The 21,272-nt window shown below is 35.8% G+C and overlaps 1 protein-coding gene and 1 long non-coding RNA gene across 32 annotated transcripts; both read left to right on the top strand.

Annotated features, from left to right (window-relative positions):
• Positions 1 to 2,136: 2,136 nt before the first annotated feature.
• LOC18448056 (1-acyl-sn-glycerol-3-phosphate acyltransferase) lies at positions 2,137 to 8,798 on the top strand. Of its 31 annotated transcripts, none has more exons than XM_088858039.1 (9): positions 2,137 to 2,281; positions 2,368 to 2,430; positions 2,540 to 2,590; positions 3,594 to 3,632; positions 4,309 to 4,663; positions 7,608 to 7,757; positions 7,926 to 8,024; positions 8,124 to 8,216; positions 8,362 to 8,798. In XM_088858039.1, the coding sequence occupies exons 4-9, from the start codon at positions 3,604 to 3,606 to the stop codon at positions 8,623 to 8,625; spliced, it is 990 nt and encodes a 329-aa protein (XP_088714165.1). In that variant the 5' UTR covers positions 2,137 to 2,281; positions 2,368 to 2,430; positions 2,540 to 2,590; positions 3,594 to 3,603; the 3' UTR covers positions 8,626 to 8,798. The 31 variants fall into 31 exon arrangements, with proteins under 31 accessions (XP_088714165.1, XP_020531584.1, XP_088714167.1 ...); XM_088858055.1 differs by adding an exon at positions 4,872 to 4,948 and having other exon boundaries at positions 2,268 to 2,430; positions 3,594 to 3,728; XM_088858052.1 differs by adding an exon at positions 4,869 to 4,948 and having other exon boundaries at positions 2,268 to 2,430; positions 3,594 to 3,728.
• Positions 8,799 to 11,858: 3,060 nt separating this feature from the next.
• On the top strand, positions 11,859 to 18,317 carry LOC148783110 (uncharacterized). The gene is made up of 2 exons (XR_016049195.1): positions 11,859 to 11,943; positions 18,177 to 18,317. It is a non-coding gene; the product is annotated as an uncharacterized LOC148783110 (long non-coding RNA).
• Positions 18,318 to 21,272: the final 2,955 nt, after the last annotated feature.

The raw sequence follows: 21,272 nt of genomic DNA, 5'->3' as shown, positions 1-21,272 counted from the left end.
ATCGGATCATTGGTCTCGTGACTCTGCTGATGCGAGTCAAGGCTTGAGCCCGCTAGGGAATAAAGATGGGACTAGGGTTGCCAACGAGCGGGTCTGATCCCAGCTTGCCTTGGCCCAAGCCCAAGCCCACCTTGGGCCCTTCTAGGCTTGTCGAGACTGGGACTGAAGAAGAGGTGGCCTAGCCTCGCAGTCGCCTAGCTAGGCAGGGCCTATCTGATTGAAAAAAAAAAAGAAAAATAAAAAAAAAGGAAAATATAGAGACAACAGGGCCTATGTTGTTGTGGCCCAAACTCAAGCCCAGGACATGCCATTGAAATGTAGTGGTTCAACCCACACATGAACTCTGGCATATTCTATAGCATAACTCTGGCATATTCCATAGTTGGCCCAATGTCAACCTTGGGTGGGCCTGATTTATTCACACAAGCCATTTAAAAGAAGCTAAGGACAACATAGCCAATTACAAAGGTTACATTGACTGTTGGGTCGATTTTCCATCTCCCAGCATGTTTGATTTCTAGAAGATACAAATCTAAAAATCGCGGCTACCAAGAAAACAGATGTTTACTGCTTTCATTTGGATATGTATATGCTAATGAAGCTGAAGGGAAGTCGTTCGGAGTTGTTTTACCTCTTATAGAGCTCATAGATCAAGTTTTCGGAGAGGATATGGAAGGGCAACCCATGTAACACTTAATTTCATTATTATCATTTGCTTAAAATTAAAATCAATGCGATGGATATGATGTAATATTTAACTTTTTTTATTATGTAATACGATGCAGTGTTATGGATATGATGTAATATGAGGGTCGTGTACGTAGAGAAGGTGTGTGTGAGAGAGAGAATCATAATTCGACCTATAAAAACATCGAAAAAAAATATCAAAACCATCTAATTTATTTGTTATATTATTGATAACTTATTTTCATGTTTTTTTTTTTAATTGGCCATGTATTAGTATGGAATCTTCAACTTATACAATCAACGGCTAAATTGCATTAACTGCAAACAACCAAAACCTGGTTTTCATCTTCATTGTGTCAAACAACTAGCATTGCCCTTTATATAGAGTGGCTTTTTCTAATAGCCAACCAAACAACATTGTGCTCAACACAAGCTATTATATATACTAGAATTAACAAAACCACCCAAACCAGGCATATATATCTATTTTGGGAAAAGTTTATATAGAGCCTAGGCTCTAAACAATCAAATTAGAGCCTACCTCAAAAATTTCACTAGAAGAGGTTGTTTTGATATCCAGATATCCTCAAATTGACCATCTCGACATCAAGATGCATGTACTTGAGAAAAAATGGATTTCAAGTTTTGGAAATACTGCATCTTGTAACACATTTTTTGACCGTCAATTTTTAAGTTATTCAAGTGTTTATAGATCTGCTTGATCTATACTATTTTTGAAGCTTGAAATTTTATAATTAAAAATAAAAACATATTTTACAGCTAATCAAGAGTTCCAATATTGAAACCATATTCTTCGATACTATTTGAAAATAGGCTCTAATTTGATTGTCTAGAGCCTCGGCTCTATACAAACCGCACCCATCTATTTCAACCTTATCTATTTCAACCTTAAATCTGAGGTAAGTGGATACATTGGTATTGCCTTTCCTATAAAGCTTTCCTGTTATCAAACTAAGTGCTAAAGTACTCCGAATCAAACACACCTTTGACCTGGGTTGCAATTGAACCAACGGAGAGTTGATTAGATCTGGACCCGAATAGTATTTGGGTATAAGTTTTGGACCCGGACCGGGACCCAGATCCAATCCCGACGTCTAAAAATTAAACCATCCTAAACCCGAAGTCAGATGTACACGTTGGATCCCAGTCTAATCGGGTCTATTGGCAGCCCTACAATGGCGTTGCCGACTCTTCTTTTTAACTGGGAAGGCGCAACCGGACAGGGGCCAACCACCACCGAACACGTACAACATCAAGCACCAATCGTCAACGATTGCACACGAACAAATTCCCACGGCCAAGATCGCCCAATAGGCCTATCCGAACCATCGCGAGCCGTCCATTCTTCCCAATCGGCTCCCATCTCCTCTCGAAAACGCGAGCTCCAAAACACGTGTGTTTATTTAATCCTTTGAACCAATTCTCGCCATTTTCTCTCTCATCGAACTTTGCATTCTCTCTCTTGAGCTTTTTGTAGTTTCCCACTCTCTCTCTCCTCTCTCTTTCTCTCTCTACATTCAGACGCATATATCCATTTGTAACGGAAGTCACAAAAAATTGTGGATGTTATGAGGTCTCTGTTTTATCTTTATTTTCTTTTGAAGTCTAGCGTTTTTCAGGCTGAGGCCTTAAATAATTCTAAGCTCTGGGAGTTTGTAGACTTGCAGATAAATCTATTCCTCTCATTTAGAAGCTCGTTCCCTCTAATGGAGCTTTCTGGAGGTATGTTTGTTTATGTAACAGAAATTTGCTTGACGTTCTTTCTCAGTTCTGTTTTTTGATGGAATCTGTTTTTAATGGAATCAATGGTTATTTTTTGTATTATATACAGATGATCGAGTATAACCGCCGCTAGTTTTTGAGTTTGTTTTTCACTTGCGTGGTAAAGCTTTTACAGTTTTACTTGTTCATGAACTCCCTGAATTAAAGTATACTATGGTTGAATGTTGAGAATATTAGCTTGTTGCTCAAGGCTGAAAGTATTTTGAGAGAGAGAGAGAGAGAGAGAGAGAGAGAGAGAGAGAGAGAGAGAGAGAGAGTATACTATTTGGAAGAAGGTTTATTTGATTTTCAGCTACTGCTGAGAACAGTAAGTATTCTGAAGTTTTAGAGATAATAGTTTCAGATGCTGATTTTTAGATGAAACTCCACTTCAATTTTCAGTAATCATTGCATGAAAGCTTATAATCCATAGTATCATTGTTCAGAATATATTGTTATTTGCAGTAAATAATCACTGATGGTAATCAGAGTTCTGCAAATATTACATAATTTAGTGCAAATTTCTTATAATTGATTTTCTTTTCATTAAAAAATATGTTGAAAAACCAGTACAGAGTATTCCTAATATTTTCACATCAATGCTGTGGATTTTTGGAGCACTTTCGTTTTTTTCAAAAAGCTTCACTTGAAGGTCACTTTGAACTTTGGTATTTTGGAGAAATATGTGGACTTATTGTCGGTATTGAGATTATATATTCCTAATGCTGCATACATCAATCTTGACTTTTGGATTTCATTACTGAATTATATTCAGTCAATTGCTAAGTTGAACTTCTATTTTGAAGAGATTTTGCATCATCATTGTTTTTTTCCTTAAATGCTAATGACTATTTGAATTTGTTGAAAATATGGACGAACTTAACAATTTATTGATGGAAAAATTGAAAAAGCTTACAGTGTTTTTGTCGGTCCTTCTTGATAAAGTCTATCAAGATTCCTAGAGAAGGGAAACTGTTGCAGATTAATGTGGAATATGGGTCTTTATTTGACTGTTTGGGTTTCTTTGTTGAATTTTGGCTTAAAGTTTACTTCAACTTTTTTTTTGTTGTAACAATCATATTAACTTTGAAATCAACTATATTTCTGTTTTATGGGATTTTCAGGGCACATTTAATGAAGATTGATTGCTTATCACTTTTTTGGTAATCTTTCTTCTCAATTCCCAAGCCGGTCATCATATGCACACGCATGGATATGGTGATGCCTTATGCAATAAAAATTGATCGGTAGTGAAGAGTGTAAGCTGTTTCTTGTAGTATCTACCTCAAATCTCTGTTTATTTCAGAAGGATGGAAATATTCCAATGTGTTGACCACTAATTTTATGGTTCGTTCAAAATATTTGAATAAACCTGTATGGTATTGTAGAAATACAAGATGCTGATACTCGCCTGCCATTTTTACTCTAAATTCATTCTAGAAGCGTTTGTTTTTTCTACATGATTTCATACTTGACATATGCTTACAGTCATAAGGATCTAGCAAACGTGGAGAATAATTATTCTTAAATCTAAGGGAAGAAATTCTGAAGCAATTATTGGAAATTTTGTGAAGCAAGAGGAAGCTTGGCTTATACTAGAAGCTTGATAATTCATGAGATTTGAAAGAATGGAGAACTGAATCGCCTGTTACATGATCATCGTTTACCGATTGATGATATTTTATTGTTCCTTTAATAGCGTAGTTAATCTATTTTTCCTGAAAATTGGTTCATATTCTTGGTCTCAAAATGTACCAATAGTCATCTCCTTTGCTGGTGAAGTATAACTCTGGTGCCGTTTGCTTAAATTGAAGTACCATTGAAATCTTCTTTAAATAGGTATTGCGGTATAAAAGCAATGAACAATTATACAATGATGGAGGGTTGTGGGGGTAGATCTTTCCTGAGGAATCCAAGGGTCGAGAATTTCTTTGAAAGAAGGGACAATTTCAAGGTGGAAAAATCTGAAGTTCACTCCAAGGAAGCAGTGGGATTAAAGACCAATAACATGGCTTATTTCGATAATGACAGTTGGGTTGCAGCCGCAATTTCATATCTAAGAATCATCGTTTGTTTTCTCTCAATGATGGTTACAACTTTTGTATGGGCAGTACTGATGGTTTTTTTGCTTCCCTGGCCTTATCTGAGGGTCAAGCAAGGGAATGTCTATGGGCATGTGACTGGGAGGATGCTGGTAAGCTTTCTTTTGTTTCTCAATGATTTTTGTCTCATCTTTTTTTGCTACCTGTATAAGTTCTCTGAACTTAGGTTATATTTGAACCAATGATGTTTAGATTTTGTCTATTGATGTATTTGATGTCTTCTTATCTTAGTAAATTGGATCCTGTTAATATGCTTGTATGGAATGCTTATTGATGTGTATTGTTCTGGTTGTAAAGAAGAACAGTGAAATCGAAGGATTCTGAAAATTCATCTGCTTTTAGAAGCCCATATCGGAAAAGTCCCTAAATGGTGAAAGGTGAATTATTAGTCACTAACAGAGACCTTTTTTTGTTCTCACTTTTTCTTTTTCCATCTGAAAAGGCAATAGCATGATTGGAAGGTAGTTTTTACTATGATATAGTTGAAACCAATAGAGTTTTTACCCAAAATGTGCGAATGTCAGAGGCATGCATGTTGTCTGACACATTACAAAGTATCAAAGATAACAATCCAAAATTGTTGCAGCAGAAATGATAAATCTGTACATGTCGCTGTGATGAATGGATGCAGGCACTATTGGTAAATTGTAGCATACAAAATTACTTTGGAAAGAGTGTATAGTTCATGGGCATGTCTTACATGGTCAACACACATTTTAGACTCTCCAAATACCTAACAAGTGAGGGTTTGGACAAAATTTTCATTGAGTTAAAAACTCATATAATTACAGGATGGAAGTAAATTATATAGTTGTCCAGAAAAGAAATTTCCAAATGGTTGTTGTAACCTACACATGTGACAGATACCATGATCCTATGATATCTAAATATGCAAGACGTAGTTTTAGTAGACCCCCGACAAGCTCAGTGCATAGAGAACTTGGATTAAAAATGTTGATGTTTGTCTCTGGCAAGCACCTTTCTCATGATATTTTCCAATGATCAATATATCGAAGCATATTGAGATCTGATGTAAAAAAAATTTATTATCTGCAATATATATTGTAGTACTAAGCTCCCAAAGAGTATACCATAAGCATGTATGCTCAAAGGTGCTAGCAATAAGCTTGATATTCTACTTGGCACTAGACTTTGCATATCTTATTTGCTTCTCAATGGTCAAAAATATATAAGCTCCTCAAAAGCACGATAGATACTAAATCACCAGGCTAGTAACTTAATTGGCATCCATTTCACTATCAGAGTTGTCCACTGTGGTTATAGAATATGTCATGGTCAATTTTACCTTTGAGATAGCATATGGTACATTTGATGACCTCAATATAAGCATGTGAGAGCTTATGCATTTATGAAATGCTTGGTTAATTGAAGAGGCAAGCATTAGGCTAGTTATTGTTAAGCATTGTTGTCCGCCAACAAACTAAAGATATTAATGTGATCAAATAATAAGGAGGGCCATCTTGATGAATATTTTACTAATCCACATACTATTGAAAGGTTCTTTTAGTCATTGTGAGAGGGAAATTAAATTCTTCCTGAGAATGATAAATTGGAATAAACTTACAACCAAGCACATGAAATTTCTGAAGCTAGCTTAACTGCCAGCAATTTGCTTATGGATATTGTTTGGTAATGAGTATATCATCCATGTAAACTAGAATTAGTGTGATATGAGGATTGGACCATAGATACAAGGAGGAAACTACAAGGCTTTTCTAACATCTCTTAGAGCATAGAAAGAACTGAAGGGACCATGCCAAGCCTGGGGTTCCCATATCTAGCATGCAGGTGATTTAGATGAGACTTTTAGTCCATCATCATCTAGACTACTCTTGCCATTAGTGGCTTGCAGCAAGGGGTTTTAATCCTGATCAATAACAGCATGCTTATTTGTTAGTCTCTTTAATGAAGAACATGCTTGTCTCAATTTGATGGTTATAAATATTAGGGGTGGGTTTCCTTTATTATCTGATTCAGATCGCATAGAATGATAAGAGCAAAACAAAGGCATTTCTCTGGGCTCTAGCTCCTAAACGAGCATATGCTCAGCACTTCTCTCAGAATAAAAAAATGTATTTAATATTCCTTGTAGATGAAACATGTACTCATTGCACCTCTCTTTGTAAATCCAACTTTGTGACAAACATACAAATGGCTGACCTACTTATTTGATTTTCCTTCTAATTGATACTTTGTAGAAACAGAGCCACGGATGCCAGACATTGTGCATTTATGGTGCATAAAATAGAACAAGTTCCATTTACATCTTGAATACAATTCAACAGATTATTAAAAAAATTTGTGGAACATGACAAAATTTATCTAATGCTAGGGGAAAAGAAGGAAATATTAGCAGATGAATATTTGCTTGCTCCTCTGAACTTTTAATATATTTGAATATTCATTTCATGAATTTGTACCATAAACAGTAGTGTTTTATATGATGGCCAAATGTTATAGGTCTCTGCCTCCATGAGGTCTTCTTGCATCATGTTCAGTCTATTGTCTTTTGATAGCATAATAAATTCTCACAGGTGAGATGGACTATATTGGAATATGTAAAGAGCTTAATTTGAATCTATTTTGTGATAGCAAGCATTTTCCACTTCAATCAGGGAATTTAGGTGTGACTTCAATAGACGATATGATGAGAGAAAGTAGACTTAGGTGGGTTGGGCATGTGCAGCGCAAACCTAGTAGAGCACGAGTTGGTTCAAATAGAAGGCTCAAAAAGGGCAGGGGGTAAGGCCCAAAAGGACATGGGGGACTTACGGCCTCACTGAGGGTATCGCCCTTGATAGAGCAAAATGGTGGACCGAGATTCATGTAGCCGACCCTAAATAGTTGGGTAAAGGCTCTGATGATGATGAAGAAGCATTTATCACTTCATCATCTTTGTGACGATTATGAATGAAGAAATACTTTCATCATTCCATTAACACTTTGCTACGTGAGTTATTGTCGTTGAGCATTATTATCATTTATTGATGCATTATTTCAACTTTTGAAGGACAGATGTGGATTTTAGGGAATCCAATAACAATAGAAGGCATTGAATATTCAAACTTGAAGGCTATTTATATTTGCAACCATGCATCTCCTCTCGACATTTTCCTTATTATGTGGCTCACTCCTACAGGGACTGTTGGCATTGCGAAAAAGGAGGTGAGCTACCCCATATCCCAACTTTTCATTTTCATATAAAAGATTAAAGAACTATTAAGACAAACTTCATTTTTTTCTTGTATCCTATCTATGATTGAAGCTCCTCAGCAATTTCCTACTCCTTTTATCTAATACCATGTAATATCAGCAAATTTATGTTCCTTTCAGATTATATGGTACCCTCTCTTTGGACAGCTCTATGTGTTAGCAAATCATCTCCGTATTGATCGTTCAAACCCCTCTGCTGCCATAGAATCAATGAAGAAGGTGCGGTCTTACATTGTCAATTTTTCATCACGCATTCTGTGATCTAGCAATCTCATTCCGCAATCCAACAGTCTCATTAATCATCTATGTGAAATTCAGGCTGCACAAGCCATCGTGAGCAATAATCTATCCTTAGTCATCTTTCCAGAAGGCACTCGTTCAAAAACTGGAAGATTATTGCCATTCAAAAAGGCAATCATCCTAACCACATCTCTCAATCTCTTTGTGTGTGTGGAATCAAAACCGAGATCATAGTGACCCAGGTCACTTCAAAACCATCTTGCATCCTCTCTGTCTCTCTCTCTTTCACCCACACATTTGTATCCTGTGGCTTCAGGGATTTGTTCACATGGCATTGCAATCTAAACGGGCAATAGTTCCAATTGTGCTGACGGGTACCCACAACGCATGGAGAAAGGACAGTTTGCATGTGAGACCTGCACCTCTAACTGTTAAGTATCTTCCCCCGATAAGTACCGATAACTGGACTGAGGACAAGATTGATGAGTACGTAAACATGGTGCACAATTTGTATGTGGAGCACCTTCCTGATACTCAGAAACCTCTGATGTTGGAGTGTAAGGATCACTCTGAGCACTAAAAGCCACGACTCAGCTTCAATTCACAAGTTTTTGTGATTTATTTTACTCTATGAAATTTTTAAGGAAAAATAATTTGTGCATTGTAGAGAATTTGTAAATGGTTTAACTTTATCCTCTTCTTTGCTTGCTTCGTCCAAGTTCTTATTAATTAGCACCTTAGTAATATTGCTCCTGCTGCTGTGTGAGAGAGAGACTACTGTACTTTTCTTGGCAACTAATAGCCGTGCTAACGGTGATAGTAGTAGTGATGATGATAATAATGGCAAGGATAATTACAATAACCGTGTAATTTTTTGCTATAATGGAAGTCAAATGGTTAAAGAGTTAACAATATGTGTTCACAAAATGAGTTCGAGTCTCGACCCATCTAACTTGAGTTGAGCTTCGTGCCATTAGAAGCATGGACTTTTAACTTCTGCAGCAACCCCGAGGAAAGAAAAAGGAAAAGCAAGTAAAAAATCCAATATTTGAATCCAATCTCCCACTTAAAATAGATTGGGGATGATATAACGTTCATTAACATGTTCAAATTTAAAAGTAGGTATTAGAATGACAAAAAATAAATAAAAATAATGTGAAGAGTCTAAGATTTCTTTGAAGAGATTCTCTGTGTCCATTAATTGATATGAATATAGAAATTTGTCTTTTATAGACAAATTACAAATGATACTAATAGAAACTAAATCATAGACACTTAAATTATACACAGACTTACCCTAAAATATATGACACAATATCATACCCTTCCCATATTTATTGATTACAATATACATCTTCTATATTAACCAGATATACAATATATACTGCTATGAAAGAGAGCAGCTGGAGCTTGAACACCAAATCGTGTAAACGAGCAATTGGATCTTCAGATGCCTACTTAGATTGTTTGATCAATAAGCACATAAAGTAGCTGCGACTCAACAAGCCTCGAGAACAGATGGCTTTAGGAACTCTTGGAAAAGATCAAACATATCAAAGAGTTGAGATACGACTTGACAAAGAGGACAAATTAGATAGTCGAAACACGACCTGATAGAGAGAACATATCAGATGACAGATACAAATAACAAAATTAGAAATAAATCACAAACGCCAATACTCTACCTAGACTTACCATAAAATACAAGATATTGTACCTACCCTTCGCAATATCGAGTACAATATATACATTGCCAAATATACAGATTACCATATATACCTTCTATATTAACCTGATAGGCAATATATACTTTCCTTTCACACTTCCACTCAAACTCAAGATGCTATGAGAGAGAACTAATTGCGAAAACAAGCAGGATCTTCAAGTGCATAGCATGACCAGTAGAAATAGTGGTTGTCATGCTCAGATTGCTCCCTGATCAAACAGATCAGAGAGTCAAGGTGGAGGAGATCAAACATATCAGAAAGTCAAACATGACTCGATAGAGAGACAGATTAGAGAGTTGAAACAGGACTCTGCAGAGAGACAGATCGGATAGTCGAAACATGACTCGACAGAAGTTGCACTGATTGGGTGAGCAACAGACTCGTCTTGAAAATCAACGGCAATGTTTTAGGGGTGAGGAATAGACATGGAAAACATGAACTTTGCTCTGATACTGTAACAATCCTAAAATTTCAAAAAAAAAAAAAAAAAAAAAAAAAAAAGGAGAAAATATGCTTTTAAATAGGTGATGTTCTGTTTGAATATGATGGTCCTTGAGGACCATCACTATTTTCAAAAGATTTTCCTTTGCCTTTACTTTTTTCTTTTGCCTGCTTTTGCCTCCTGCTGCTTGCAGCTGGCAACGTCCTTTAGCGGACGTGGTTTTCGTACGATAAAAGTCTGCTTTTAACGCGACACCTCAGGTATGAGGTAGAACGTAATAAAACAATAAAATAATACGTTATAAGAATTTAAATAGGGGATGTGAGCACTCCCACCCTAAAACAAAACTTTGAGATCTCTCTCTGGTCGAAACACAGTGAACTTCTCTCTCGAACCGAATTCTTTTATCGGAAGCTCCCTCTCAAATAATTGTGGGTAAGTGACATCGTCTTTCTGAAAAATAGTCTATTTTTAATAAATAGTGATATTTCCGTCTAGGATCTTTATTTTATAAGTTTTGTGTGTAAGTGACCTCATTGTCTCGAAAAATAATCCATTCTTTTTAAAAATAAAATGGAATAATTATTTCTGCTTATTATCATGAATTTTAGGCACGATAAATTTTATGCGCACGTGACCTCATTATCTTGAAAAATAATCTTTTTAATAAAAATTGTGATATTTTATCTATGTTAGAAATTTTGAATGCTGTAAATTAGAAAAATAAATTTATTTATTTTTCTTGTCTATTGTTAGAAATAAATGTGATATTTCTGCTTTTAGTAAAATTGTGATATTTCTTTCTACTGTTTTGAATATTTAGACATTGTAAAATTCATGTGCAAATGACTGCCTTATTATTTAAAAAATTGACATTTTTGCAATTGATTATAGTATTGTCGTGAAAGGTTTATTTGTGAATTGATATTCCATAAATTGTGATAATTCCGTATTCTTGAATTTTTATAAGAGTTTTTCTTTCTATACATATTAAATTGGCAATTATGCTAGAATGCCTTTACAAACTGCTACCTTTCTAAATTTGAGCCCAAAATATTTGATTAGTTATTTTTGAAATATTATAGAGAGTGACTGTTATTAATGGTTTAAGTGAAATTCATATTAATGGTTTCAGTGATATGTTGAGTACATGATATTGCTGCTTTCGAATGTTTAAAGAGATTTAGAAATAATTTAAGTATGCAAGTGGACTCATCCGGTTCGCCGGTGAGGTATAAGTGGACCTATCTGGGACGTCGGTAGGGATTAAGTGGACTCAACCGGTACGCCAGTGAGGTATAAGTGGACCTGCAGGGATTAAGTGGACTTATCTGGGACGTCGATAGGGATTAAGTGGACCCATCAGGACGCTGATGGGGTATATAGGTGACCTACTTGGGACGTCAGTAGGGTATTTTGTGAAATCCTTTGAATTATGTAATGCCGTTAAAAGTGTTATAAGCATTTCAATTACTCGGATTATACTTAATTATGCATTTATTGAAAGTGAAACTGTTGATGCATTTATGTTAATAGATCTCATTTTGGAAAATATTGATATCTTTCAATCATGATTATTTTTAGGATTATGATGATCACTTACTAAGTAGCCAAACTCATCAAACTATGGTAAACATTTTTTTCAGGATAACTACGGATTCATTTTGAGTGCTAGTCAAGATCAACCTTGGAAGATACTGTTGTTGTGCTAGCTTTCTTTATTTACTATGTAAGACATCGCCACTATAAATTTGTCCTATCAATAGATGTATATATGTTTTGTCCGTCACATCTCAGGAATAATAGTATTGTAAATTCTTGGGTTGTGACAATTATGTTATCAGAGCAATAGGTTTAAGATCCTTAGGAAATTTAAAAAGAATGTACTTAAAATCGCATTTATTGTGTGTACAGACCGGGATAAAGTCAGGATCCAGAATAGCTGAAGCCAATATGGAAGGAATTCACAAAGCTTTGGAAAATATGGTTGCTCTAATGCAACATCAGATGGAAAACAACAATCCACCCAGGCAGTCAGTTACAGGAAATGGTGGGAGCAATATCGAATAATTTAAGAAATTAAACCCACCTTCTTTTAAGGGTACTGTAAACCCACTGGAAGCCGAGCGATGGATTATGCAACTGGAAAAAATATTCGAGGTTATGGAATGTTCTGATGATAGGAAGGTGGCCTTGGCAGTTTTTATGTTAGAAGGTGAGGCACAACACTGGTGGCGAATGGCAAAAGGAGTATTGGTAAAAGAAAATAAAACCTTGACTTGGGAAGTATTTCTAGAGGCATTTAATGAAAAATATTTCCCAGATTTTATTTGAGACAAAAAAGAAATGGAATTTCTAGAATTAATCCAAGGAAATAAGACAGTAGCACAGTACGAGGCCAAGTTTACTGAATTGGCCAGGTTTGCACCGCATATGATTAATAATGAGGCAAAAAAAGTGAAGAAATTTGAAAGGGGTCTCAGGCCAGCTATTAGAAGCAGAATATCAGTCTTGAAATTAAGAACTTATGCTGAAATAGTGGATCGTGCCCAAATTGTCGAAAAAGATTTTGAAGATTACCAAAAGACGAAAAATCAGAACAGTCATGTTAGACCTACATCATCTAATCGACAACAGTTTGAAAGGCCAAACAAGAAGCCGAGGCCCTCGCCATTTCAAAACCCAATAGAACCATGTAGAAAATGTGGGAAAAATCATGGATCAAGCTCTTGTTATTGGAATACCGGAGCCTGTTTTAAATGTGGAAAATTGGAACACCAGATTAAACAATGTCCTAGCTTACAGATACAATAGCTTCCAAAGCAGGGAGAGATAGCTCCGAAGCCTCAAATGAAGGGAAGAGTATTTGCGATTACCAAGCAAGACGCTCAGGCCTCAAAATCAGTGATCCAAGGTACTCTTACTATCTTCCAAAAAGTAGCTCATGTTTTGATTGATCCTGGATCTACTCATTCATTTGTGTCACAACACTTCGCATGCCACTTAAAGGTAGAACCAGAACAATTAAAATACATTCTAGAGGTAGCCACACCGATGGGAGATTCAATTAACACCAATATAATGTACAAATCATGTGTAATAAAGATAGAAGAAAAGGAACTGTTGGTTGATTTAATACTCCTGGAAATTCAAGATTTTGATGTAATCTTAGGCATGGATTGGCTCTCTGCATACCATGCAAGTATGGATTGTTATAAGAAAATTGTTACCTTTAGTATTCCGAATCAGCCAGTATTTTACTTTAATGGTGTCAAAGAAGACTCCCCATCATATTTAATCTCTTGTATTCGAGCTAATCGCCTCCTTCGAAAAGGGTGTCAAGGCTTTCTTGCCTATATCAAAGAAGATAGGAAGGAAGAAATAAATTTGGATACCACTCCGGTTATCCGAGAATTTCCCGACGTTTTTCCTGAAGAATTGCCAGGATTACCGCCTGACAGGGAAATTGAATTCTCCATTGAATTATTGCCAGGGGTAGCACCAATTTCTAAGGCACCTTACAGAATGGCTCCTGTAGAACTTAAAGAACTGAAACAACAATTGGAAGAATTATTAGCTAAAGGTTTTATTAGGCCCAGTGTGTCACCTTGGGGTGCTCCAGTACTGTTTGTCAAAAAGAGAGATGGGACTATGAGATTGTGTATTGATTATAGACAGTTGAACCAAGTGACAGTGAAAAATAAGTATCCATTACCTAGGATTGATGATTTATTTGATCAATTACAAGGATCACAAGTGTTTTCAAAAATTGATCTTAGATCTGGATACTATCAGCTTAAGATTAAAAGTGAAGATGTACTCAAAACAGCTTTCAGAACAAGGTATGGCCATTATGAATTTTTAGTCATGCCTTTTGGATTAACCAATGCACCAGCTGCATTTATGGATTTGATGAATCGGATCTTTAAGCCCTTTTTGGATAAATTTATTGTGGTATTCATCGATGATATTTTAATTTATTCCAAGAATCAGAAGGAACATGAGCAGCATGTAAGAATGGTATTGCAAATATTAAGAGAGAAGAAATTGTATGCCAAACTTAGTAAATGTGAATTTTGGCTTGAACAAGTGACATTTTTAGGACATGTCATATCAAAGGAAGGTCTATCAGTTGATCCTTCAAAGGTTGAAGCCGTTGTTAATTGGAAACAACCAAGTAATGTGACTGAAGTTCGAAGCTTTTTGGGATTGACAGGATATTACAGAAAATTTGTAGAAGGATTTTCTCGAATAGCAATCCCATTGACTCGATTGACACAGAAAAATGTCAAATTTGAGTGGACAAGTGAATGTGAGGAGAGTTTTCAAGAACTAAAAGTTCGATTAACTTCAGCACCTATTTTAACTATTCCTGCGGGGAGTGGGGGATTTGTGATTTATAGTGATGCTTCACATAAAGGTTTGGGCTGTGTATTAATGCAATATGGGAAAGTAGTGGCATATGCATCCAGACAGTTGAAAGAATATGAGAAAAAATATCCAATTCATGATTTGGAGCTAGCTGCAATAGTATGCGCTTTGAAAATATGGAGTCATTATCTATATGGTGAGCAATTCGTAATATACACGGATCATAAGATTTGAAATACCTTTTCTCTCAGAAGGATTTAAATATACGACAGATAAGATGGATGGATTTCTTAAAAGATTATGATTGTACAATCCATTATCATTCAGGAAAAGCTAACGTTGTGGCCGACGCTCTAAGTAGAAAATCTACGGGAGTCTTAGCTCATCTAATGATCCAAGAAATGCGATTGTTAGAGGAAATAGTGGATTGGCATCCAACTCCGTCCATTAATGGTGTGGTAAGTATGATTGCCAACATTAAGGCGGAACCCCAATTAATCCAACAGATTCGATTGGCACAAAAGAAAGACCCTCAGCTTATAACAATTATAGAAGAGGTGAAGCAAGGAAAGAGAGATGAATTCTCTATATGTAGTGAGGATTTGCTAAGATTCAAAGGTCGGGTTTGTGTCCCGAATGATGAGCGTGTAAAGAAATCTATCTTAGAAGAAGCACATCATTCTCGTTATACGATACATCCCGGAAGTATTAAAATGTATCAGGACCTGAAGAAAACCTTTTGGTGGAATAATATGAAAAAAGAGGTAGCACTATTTGTGTCTAAATGCCTAACATGCCAACAAGTAAAAGCTGAACATCAAAGGCCCGCTGGGTTGTTGCAGCCTTCACCGGTGCCAGAATGGAAATGGGAGCACATCTCTATGGATTTTGTCTCTGGCTTGCCTAGAACAAATTCAGGACATGATAGCATTTGGGTCATTGTGGACCGGTTAACAAAAGCTGCCCACTTTCTATCGATTCGCACGACGTACACTTTGGATCGACTGGCTCAGCTGTACATTAAGGAAATAGTGCGGTTGCATGGAGTTCCTGTCAGTATTATATCGGACAGGGATACTCGGTTTACTTCTAAATTTTGGGCTAGGCTACAGTCAGCCATGGGGACGAGACTCGCCTTTAGTACTGCCTTTCACCCCCAAACTGATGGACAATCGGAGAGGACCATCTAAACCTTGGAAGATATGTTGAGGGCCTGTGTTATTGACCTTACAGGAAGCTAGGATGACCATTTACCCCTGATTAAGTTTGCTTATAATAATAGCTTCCAAGCCAGTATTCAAATGGCACCATATGAAGCCCTGTATGGAAGAAAATGCAGGTCACCCATATGTTGGGACGAGGTTGGTGAAAGAAAGCTTTTGGGGCCAGAAATTGTCCAGATAACCACAGATAAAATAACATTAATTCGTGAAAGGCTCAGGACAGCTCAGTGTCGGCAAAAGAGTTATGCCGATAACCGAAGGAGAGATCTTGAATTTGAGGAAGGTGATCGAGTTTTCCTAAAAATCTCACCAATAAAGGGCATTATGAGATTCGGCAAGAAAGGAAAGTTGAGCCCACGTTACATCGGACCATTTGAAATCCTGGAAAGAATCGGACGTGTCGCTTATAGACTTGCCTTACTACCCGAATTGGCAAATGTCCATAATGTCTTTCATGTATCTTCACTACAAAAATATCAGCCCGACCCGTCCCATATCTTAAAATATGAACCTTTACCGATCAGGAAGGACCTATCCTTCATTGAGCAGCCAATTTTGATACTGGATAGAAGGGTGCAAGTATTGCGTAACAAGGAGATTCCTTTAGTCCGTGTATTATGGCAGTACCATTCAAGAGAAGAGTCGACTTGGGAACGAGAAGACGAAATCAGAGAAAAATACCCCTATCTTTTTCAGTAATCAGGTACACAAATTTAGAGGACTAAATTTCTTTAAGGAGGGAAGAATGTAACAATCCTAAAATTTCAAAAAAAAAAAAAAAAAAAAAAAAAAGGAGAAAATATGCTTTTAAATAGGTGATGTTCTGTTTGAATATGATGGTCCTTGGGGACCATCACTATTTTCAAAAGATTTGCCTTTGCCTTTACTTTTTTCTTTTGCCTGCTTTTGCCTCCTGCTGCTTGCAGCTGGCAACGTCCTTTAGCGGACGTGGTTTTCGTACGATAAAAGTTTGCTTTTAACGCGACACCTCAGGTATGAGGTAGAGCGTAATAAAACAATAAAATAATACGTTATAAGAATTTAAATAGGGGATGTGAGCACTCCCACCCTAAAACAAAACTTTGAGATCTCTCTCTGGTCGAAACATAGTGAACTTCTCTCTCGAACCGAATTCTTTTATCGGAAGCTCCCTCTCAAATAATTGTGGGTAAGTGACATCGTCTTTCTGAAAAATAGTCTATTTTTAATAAATAGTGATATTTCCGTCTAGGATCTTTATTTTATAAGTTTTGTGTGTAAGTGACCTCATTGTCTCCATTCTTTTTAAAAATAAAATGAAATAATTATTTCTGCTTATTATCATGAATTTTAGGCGCGATAAATTTTATGCGCACGTGACCTCATTATCTTGAAAAATAATCTTTTTAATAAAAATTGTGATATTTTATCTATGTTAGAAATTTTGAATGCTGTAAATTAGAAAAATAAATTTATTTATTTTTCTTGTCTATTGTTAGAAATAAATGTGATATTTCTGCTTTTAGTAAAATTGTGATATTTCTTTCTACTGTTTTGAATATTTAGACATTGTAAAATTCATGTGCAAATGACTGCCTTATTATTTAAAAAATTGACATTTTTGCAATTGATTATAGTATTGTCGTGAAATGTTTATTTGTGAATTGATATTCCAAAAATTGTGATAATTCCGTATTCTTGAATTTTTATAAGAGTTTTTCTTTCTATACATATTAAATTGGCAATTATGCTAGAATGCCTTTACAAACTGCTACCTTTCTAAATTTGAGCCCAAAATATTTGATTGGTTATTTTTGAAATATTATAGAGAGTGACTGTTATTAATGGTTTAAGTGAAATTCATATTAATGGTTTCAGTGATATGTTGAGTACATGATATTGCTGCTTTCGAATGTTTAAAGAGATTTAGAAATAATTTAAGTATGCAAGTGGACTCATCCGGTTCGCCGGTGAGGTATAAGTGGACCTATCTGGGATGCCGGTAGGGATTAAGTGGACTCATCCGGTACGCCGGTGAGGTATAAGTGGACCTGCAGGGATTAAGTGGACCTATCTGGGACGCCGATAGGGATTAAGTGGACCCATCAGGACGCTGATGGGATATATAGATGACCTACTTAGGACGCCAGTAGGGTATTTTGTGAAATCCTTTGAATTATGTAATGCCGTTAAAAGTGTTATAAGCATTTCAATTACTCGGATTATACTTAATTATGCATTTATTGAAAGTGAAACTGTTGATGCATTTCTGTTAATAAATCTCATTTTGGAAAATATTGATATCTTTCAATCATGATTATTTTTAGGATTATGATGATCACTTACTGAATAGCCAAACTCATCAAACTATGGTAAACATTTTTTTCAGGATAACTACGGATTCATTTTGAGTGCTAGTCAAGATCAACCTTGAAAGATACTGTTGTTGTGCTAGCTTTCTTTATTTACTATGTAAGACCTCGCCACTGTAAATTTGTCCTATCAATAGATGTATATATGTTTTGTCCGTCACATCTCAGGAATAATAGTATTGTAAATTCTTGGGGTGTGACAGATACTATAGTATCAGAGTCTCAAGTTTCTTTGAAGAGACTTTCTTATTCCATTAATTGATATTAATATACATATTTGTCTTTTATAGACAAATTACAAATGACACTAATAAAAACTAAATCATAGACACCTAAACTATATACAGACTTATCATAAAATACATGATACAATATCCTACCCTTCCCATATATACCGATTACAATATACACCTTCTATATTAACTGGATATACAATATATACTTTCTTTTCACAAATAAAACACTGACACATCATGGTCTTCAAAAGTCTGAACAACAAAGTCTTCAAAGTCTAGTAGACAAGGTGACAAGTCTTAGACTATTGTGGTAGTAGTAGATTCACGTGTAATGCATGATAAAAATGTAAAAAGAGATTAAAGATTAAAAAAATATTCAAGAAAATCGATAGCATAGTTTGACATACAAAGTTATCTTAGAAGTGGGTAATAAAACACAATAAAATTTTGAAATATTAAACATTTCTTAATTAAATAAATTACTCATAAAGTGCTTTTCAATCCAAAAACCTCTCAAGTATTTAAGAATTATTGTAAAATCTAGAACTTGCTCTTAAACTAATTTTAAAAGAGTAAAAATGGTATGTCACTGGGGATTTGGCCTCCTACCATTGAATAAGAATAGAGTTTGAGACCTCCCCATAGAGCTCGATAATACGACTGCCAAGGTCCCATGCCATTCTTGAGGCTTCATGTTTTTGGCCCATAAAGAATGTGCTTTAGCCAAGAGGAAAGAAATCTTCAAGTATATTTAAAAGACCAAAGAACATAAAAATCATATAAAAATAATTTATAAAATCCATGTAGCGCACGCTAATACAATAACGATTCACCACGTAGGTGCAACACTATAAAGCAATGGTTTAAAAAGCAGATCGGTGACCCGCATTGGGCACCTCCAAAATCGATCCGGATCGACGAATTGACGATCCGGATTGGGAATCGGGTGAATCAGTCAGAATAAAGCTTCAAAAAAATTCGAAAAAATTATTAAAATTCATTATAAATATTTTTTTTTAGGAATTCAATAAAAAATGAGGGTACTTCATTAAGAATTTTCATTTCTTTGCATGAATATGCGAATATTTATATGTTCTTTCCCTGCATGAACTACTATTTATCATTTAATTTACATCACACAGAAAGATAAACATAGAATTATCATGGAATAAGTATATCAACATACATGGACTACAATAAAGCATACAATTAGTAACATACGATCTAAAAATAAAATGAAGACAACGTTGTTCTTCTTCTTGGTCACGCTGCTGCCATTGATTGAATTCGTTTGACAATTCATTGATTCGATCTAAAAACGAATCATCGATATTAGCAGGTGTTTGACTATATCCAAATCCCTGAGTATTAGTGTTCTGTTGTGTTCTCAATCCAAAATCCCTGAAGCTTGTCCATCCTTCATACTCACTTACACTGTCGTACTTATCCCTACCATGTTGCTGTTGGGACTCGATATGTGAATAATATGGCTGGGATAGGGTGGCTTCGGAATCATCATCTCTCTCATTTTCCCTTAGACCCCCTTCCCACTCTCCCTCATTAGGTACAATATCATCGACATCTCCGACGAATTGCGGATACGTTGGCTGAGTGCTTCCTCTTTCATGCTGCTCATCACCTTCTTCAATATCTTCCTCACCGATAGCCTCAAGGAATGCTCTCTTGTGCAACACTGGCTCCTCCTCTTCTACTACCCATTGGTCTGCTGTGTCTGTGACAAATATTGTGTCTAAGTCTATCGACCCATAGTCTTCAAGCTTCCTTCTTATTTGTCGCTCTCGGAGGTTTAAGTTATAATGAACATAGACTAGTTTATGAAGCTTCTCTGAAGCGAGTCGATTCCTCCTAGTAGTGTGCAACCATTGGAACCTACTCCAATTGCGCTCACAGCCAGTATCAGAATATGTCCGGTATTGCTATCCTCTTTACGTGAGGTACATCAATACCATATATCTCCCACCATTCAGCTGGATTCAAATGCAAAAAGCATGTAAGGGCAAGAACAATTCATAAGATTAAATATATGAATGAACAAAATATTAGCGAGAGAATAACCTGAATCCATCTTAGTTCGAGAATTCATGGCAAGTCTAATTCCGAAAGATCCTATAGCATCCCTATACATAGCAAGCTAAAACAAATATATTTCGTTTTAGCGCATTATTCCTCACAAATACAACAACTCAATGAAGTTCTTACCCAAACATTAAATAATACCTCTTGTGTTACTGCTACTTGGTTTCGATGGTTTCTCTCCAACCTTACAATAATGTATCTTACCCCTTCCATAATCTTGTGGGGATATTCAGGTGTCGAATAGAAAAATTTTGAGTTGAAGTAGTAACCTAGAAAATATATAGATAGAAAAATGTCATTTACAATTTCATAAAAAAATGATTTAAAATGAAATATTCTAATGATATAATTATATATTTACCAGCATAATGAATTGGACGTCCAAATTTGGTGTTCCACCTCCTTTCTATAATCTCGATCACTTTGTTAGCAAAACTACACTTCTCCCCAATAGCTGATTTCGCCTTCTCAATACCTTCATAATGGATGCCCATGGTAGCTTTCTTGTCAGCATCCACCATTCTTAACACTGTGACCAAAGGGGCAGTGGCCTCTACAACACTGAAACATCGAGACCAGAACCTCATATTTAAGACTATGCCATCCACTTTTATACCGGTACTGGATTTCGAGAGGCGGTCATTTAACCACTCTTCACAGGTAAACAATCTCTTTAATGCACCTTCAGATTCTCGAATGGAGTACACAGCTAAGTAATCGGTTGCAAAGCGGGTTATGGCAGACCTGATTATCTCTTTTTTCTTAGAGTGTTCTCTAATC

Source organism: Amborella trichopoda, chromosome 2 (assembly GCF_054954075.1).
Source record: "Amborella trichopoda isolate Santa Cruz 75 chromosome 2, AtrichopodaSantaCruz75HAP2 v2.0, whole genome shotgun sequence".
NCBI classification, from domain to species: domain Eukaryota; kingdom Viridiplantae; phylum Streptophyta; class Magnoliopsida; order Amborellales; family Amborellaceae; genus Amborella; species Amborella trichopoda.
The sequence above is the reverse complement of the archived record's forward strand: the minus strand, read 5'-3'. Positions and strand labels throughout refer to the sequence as shown.

Coding starts and splice junctions, on each gene's coding strand:
- LOC18448056 (XM_020675925.2), top strand. CDS start 3,604: ATGAAGATTGATTGCTTATCACTTTTTTG. Junction 3,633..4,308: donor GATTGCTTATCACTTTTTTG/GTAATCTTTCTT, acceptor TTCTTTAAATAG/GTATTGCGGTATAAAAGCAA. Junction 8,025..8,123: donor CCATAGAATCAATGAAGAAG/GTGCGGTCTTAC, acceptor TGTGAAATTCAG/GCTGCACAAGCCATCGTGAG.